The sequence below is a fragment of the Aphis gossypii genome, chromosome X (genome assembly GCF_020184175.1).
Source record: "Aphis gossypii isolate Hap1 chromosome X, ASM2018417v2, whole genome shotgun sequence".
Classification (NCBI taxonomy): domain Eukaryota; kingdom Metazoa; phylum Arthropoda; class Insecta; order Hemiptera; family Aphididae; genus Aphis; species Aphis gossypii.
The window spans coordinates 4,695,943-4,701,156 of NC_065533.1; the positions used below are offsets into that span (position 1 = coordinate 4,695,943).

General features: G+C 26.2%; 1 protein-coding gene across 1 annotated transcript; it reads left to right on the top strand.

Moving 5' to 3' along the window:
- The first annotated feature begins 1,318 nt into the window (after window positions 1–1,318).
- LOC114129095 (breast cancer metastasis-suppressor 1-like protein) lies at window positions 1,319–4,865 on the top strand. Its single transcript, XM_027993727.2, has 5 exons — window positions 1,319–1,823; window positions 2,183–2,385; window positions 2,456–2,546; window positions 3,852–4,059; window positions 4,214–4,865. The coding sequence occupies exons 1-5, from the start codon at window positions 1,807–1,809 to the stop codon at window positions 4,538–4,540; spliced, it is 846 nt and encodes a 281-aa protein (XP_027849528.1). The 5' UTR covers window positions 1,319–1,806; the 3' UTR covers window positions 4,541–4,865.
- Window positions 4,866–5,214: the final 349 nt, after the last annotated feature.

A 5,214-nucleotide genomic window follows, 5' to 3' on the forward strand; every position in this document is an offset into this window, starting at 1 on the left:
TAAGTATTGAAAATGAAAAAAGACATACCGACCCAGCACCACCGCCATCATACACTGTAACAAGCACATAAATCTGATTATAAAGTATTTGTAAACAACGTTTCTATTTATTTTTTTTCGGATGGCATATGTTTTTGAATTCCGAAAAAGATGTTTTTGAATAGAAGTAGGTATAATACATATAATATTGTGCACCAAACAGACGCCGTACCTCTCTCGCTGTTGCTTTATTATCGTATACCGTAAAATGTTCACAAAGACCTGCCGTCGCACAGCTGCGCGTGAGAACAATAGTATCCACAGGGTTTAAGTGTCAAGACGTACACGAGGGTGGAAAATAATCTACCCAAGAATCGTTATATATTGTATAAGATATAATATGTTTGGTAAATCGGCCGATGCAGCCGCTCTGAAAATTTTAAATACGTAGGTAGATCGTAGATAGTCCGCTTTTATTGTTGCCTGACCTTCCTCCACTTTAGGGGTGGCCAAATTGTCGATCACGGACAATTTTAAAGTCGATTGTGTTAGAATTTGTTTTAGGGCCACGCGCACGAAAATCAAGAAAATTTACTTAGGTAATTAGATTTTAGAAATTATTATTTATTATTATATTATTTTTAGTAATTAGTAATTAGTTTATAATATCTACTTGTTGTATGATTACGTTTCTTAATAATTATATATAGTTATTCAATAATAAAAACAATTTTCTATAGAAGTCTATCCTCAAAGGTGAAGTATATTATATTTTTTAGTAGACCGTAACCAAAAAAAGCTTGGCCACATGCATAATTTTAATTTTTTTAATTTAAAATGAAGGCGATTCGATCTTAGACTTGATTTATAACTATTAAATCATCTTTCCGAATTAATGGAAGTTAATCTTGGCAACGCTCTGTTTTTTTGGTCACTAGTTTACAAAATCGTTACCACTACTATGTCAAACCGTCGAAAGATAATAAAATTTGAATGCATTAACAAATCGGACTCGACTTCATCTGACCGCGACTCGTCACCACCAGCCGGTGACTCGCTATCCACGCCGATCAGCTCCGTCTCATTCGCATTAGTAGTCAATATCATCAGTTCGGACAATTCCAACTTGTCATTAATCCAAAACTCTGATACGTCTTTGGCTCAAAATCCTGGTTTATCTTTGACTTTTAATAATTCTATGTTACACTCAGCTCCCTGTTTCGTTCAGGTCGGTCTTCTGCATATTTAAAATTTGAAATTTGAAACATATATTCTTTCTGTTCAATTTTTTAATGGTGAAAAAAATACTTACCCAACATCTTATTAAAAATGGGTGCACGGGAATGATTGATTTGAATTTCACTCACGAGCGCAGCGAGTGAGTGGCCACGCAGGCCGCTAATTCCTTTTAAAAAATTATGTTGGCAATACTTATTATGTGCTTATCATTTTATCCTTATCCATTATTCGGAAAACTGCCAGTTGCCACCGACCCAGTCAGTAAACAAATGTACTGCTCTCGTATCTCGTTAGATTTTACGTTTGAACTGGTTTCTTCACTTACATTTTGCTTCTCGTAATATCATTAATCGTTATAACCTATTTTTTAAATTATAGTGGTTTAAATTTGTAATTTTTTTTTATAAGTTTTAATTAATTAAAATATATTTACAGTTCAGGGTAATTAGTTGACTAAATTAATAAACGTAACTTTCTAATTTTAAAATATACAATTTTATTGAAATTAAGTTTAAATATGCTCGTTTATTGGATATTCTAGACCAATGTATTGCGCATAAATTAAGTAATAATTCTGGATTTCTAACGATGTCTACAACTTCAAGGTATAATTGTATTATTATTTGAATACTTAACTAAAACACATATTATGAAGCTCTTAATTGAAATGATTTAGTTAACAAGATAATTTTTTTAAATCATGTTTTTTTTTACATATTTTATATTCTGAATAAAACAAATTATATTTTTTGTAATTTAAATAATTAATAGTATTTTCCCAACAATATTTTTTTAACATTAATAGATATTCAAATATTAACTATATAAGTTATTTCAGATGTACACTAATTTATCTAATTAGATATTGTTTAATCAAAATATATTTAACTTTCAAGTTAAATGAATAAATTTTAGTATCAAACTATTACTTATTAATAAATACATTTTTTTTTACCTTTTTCAGTAGTGATAATTCAGACATCAATAGTAAAATTAAAAAAGTAGCTGAAGATTGTGGAAGCGACATTGCAGTGCGTAAAATTGTATGTTCTGAAAAACTTAAAGACATACCTTACAATATGAAAAAATATTCTGAAACATCAGTCTCATCATTAAGTAGTTCTTCAGAGTCAAATAATTCAGACTATGATACTGACAATAGTTCAGGTAATTATGTTTAAAAACAAACCATTTAAATTTGAATTTAATAAAACAATTTTACTATCAATTTATTCAGATCTGAATAGTGACGAGAACGAAAAACTAATGGACACATGTACCGAAAACCTACAAAATATTGGAACAGATATGTATTACTTAAATACATTGTAAGTAACTTATTCATATATTTCTCTTGGTAACTAGAATTAAAGACACTAATAATGAAGTATGGAAAAAAAGACAAAACCAAATAGATATAATTCAATTATGATTAGATACTGTTAATAATTAAAAATATAATTATTTCAGTTTATAGTTAATACTCCATAAAGATACACTTAATATACTAAATATTAAAAAACACATAATTAAAAAAAAAAAAAAATAATAAGGAATGTTAAATTTGATTAAAAGTATAATAAATAATGTTTATTAACAAATATTAAATCAAACAGATTTAGTATGAAAATAGGTAACTTCTCTAATTCAAGTTCAAATTATGTTCCTAATTCTACATACTGAACCATTTTAAAAACTCACTAACTTTTTGCTTAATAATGGTATAATGAACTGGAAAAAATTCTATTCATCACTTTTAAGTTATAACTAACATTAACTCTAAATTTCTGTTTAAATACTGAATATATTGATGGCACTGTAAAGGCTGATAAAATTAATTCCAAAAGCTATTTTGAAGTCTTGCTTAACATATTCTAAAAAATAACTCAATACCCACATACATATAAGATCTCATTGTATAGTATTTAAAGAATAGGCAGAAATTTCCAATTATATTGAACGTTTTCAATAATCCTACTTCTACTACTACTAGTTTTTTTTTTTAATTAATTTTTAACTTTACAAGTAAACTATTTCTAATCTTTCAGTTATACAACAGAAATTTTTTAATAACTAATTTTAAATTAGTTTTTGTCTCTTTTCTTTAAATTTTCTAATAAACTTTAAACTTTTCTTAAAAGTTATACCTGCTGTGTTGTCTCTGTATTAAGAATGTAAACCATAGGAAATGTTTGTTTTACATATTTAATTTTTTACTGTTAGCTTTATATTGAAATTAATTTTCCTACTATCAAACTTAAAGGTTAATATGTAATCTAAAGTATTGCATATGCTTTTATTGATGTTTTAATTTTTAAGTGAGTTATGAGCATTTTTAAATTTCAATATTTTACATAACTATAATTTACTTAATAATTAAAGTATCAATAAAAGCCTAAGAGATGCTATTGATAATATTATTACCTTTAAGTTTAAAAATAGGTAATTTGACTAATATTAAAGCCTACAATTGATTCTGCTGAATTCAAATTTGCTATATTTTATGTTTGTAAGACAGAGACAATGTATGCGGGTATGACTTTTTCAAAACTTTTTTTTTTTTATAATTAACTGTTTTTTATATGATTGTTCAATTATTTGTACTGATGCTCTATGCTTTATTTATTATAAAGGTTGTATAGTGAAAAAATAAGAGAAGTTGAAAAGAAGATCGTTGAAGTGAGATTGGGTACAGCTAAAGAATACCGTATACCTTTACAAAAATTACAAGATAAAATGAAGTCTCGACTTGAAAAAGCATCTGTATTAAGACAATTCAAATTAGCAAATTTAAAAAATAAGTATGAAGCAGAAGAACAAGCAATTGAACAGAATTTTGAGGTAATATAATAATAATTTTTTTTATGAAAATCTAACTAACCCTCATGGTTTTATCATTATCTCTAAAAAAAATTCAAGACTTTCTAATTATGTGGAAAAAAAGATATCTATATTTATTTATCTCTTGGATTTAATCTATTTATTATTGTTTCAGAATAATAAAGAAATTTTATACGATACTATAAAAGCTGATTTAGAAGAACAAATTCAGCAATTAGAAGAAGCACGTAATGAAGTAGATGTAGATGCCTCTCTTTGGTTAGGTTTTGGTCGTAGTTTAACTCGTAGTGGACGCGGACGTGGAAGACGACCTTATGATCATATACAACCAAAGCGGAAACCTGTTACTGTATCTGGACCATGCATAGTCTACAACCTTATGGAAGATGAAATACTTGAAGATTGGACAAAAATCAAAAAGTTGTTGTCATCATCAAAACGAAAAGAAAAGAAAATGCAACAAAACAAACCACATAAATAGAGCAACAAGGTATTTCAGTAAGTTCCTTTGTTTGTATTTTAAGTTGGAACTATACTAAAATTTAACTATCATATTCTAATAAAATTATTAAGCCCTTAGTATATTGATCCCTTATTTTACACTTGACACCTTGAATTAAAATCATTCAATATGTGATTGATGTCTCTATTTATGTTTTAATTATTAATTGAAAAATATTTTTAATCTTCTGTACCTAACCAAATAAATATATGAATGATTTAGAAAAGGGTTTCCATTTAAATTAATAAAAAACTCATTATACTACCGTTTTAACTTATAGATTTAATAATTTAATAATTTGTTAGTGTCCAATATTAATTGTTTTCAATTTTAATCAAATTGAATGATTTATGTATGAGAAATTAATTTTACTAAATTTGACATTTAAATTTAACACATATTATGTAATAGAATATTAAAAATTTTCCATGTAATTCAAATAATTAGAAATAAGTACTACATATAATTATTGTATTTAATGTATATTATAAGTGGTTCAGTCTTTATGTATTGTTTAATTATTGAAAAATTTATTTTTACTAATTGTAGGCGAACCATCATATTATATAATAATAAACAAACAACAGATTTTAACTTTAATGATTTATTTAATGTCTAGTGATAGCGATGATGATGAATTGATTTATAAGTTA

Bases quoted from the DNA above. Each gene is read 5' to 3' on its own strand.
- LOC114129095 (XM_027993727.2), top strand. The intron at 2,547-3,851 runs GTAAGTAACTTA...TTTATTATAAAG, and splicing joins ATGTATTACTTAAATACATT to GTTGTATAGTGAAAAAATAA. The intron at 4,060-4,213 runs GTAATATAATAA...TTATTGTTTCAG, and splicing joins CAATTGAACAGAATTTTGAG to AATAATAAAGAAATTTTATA.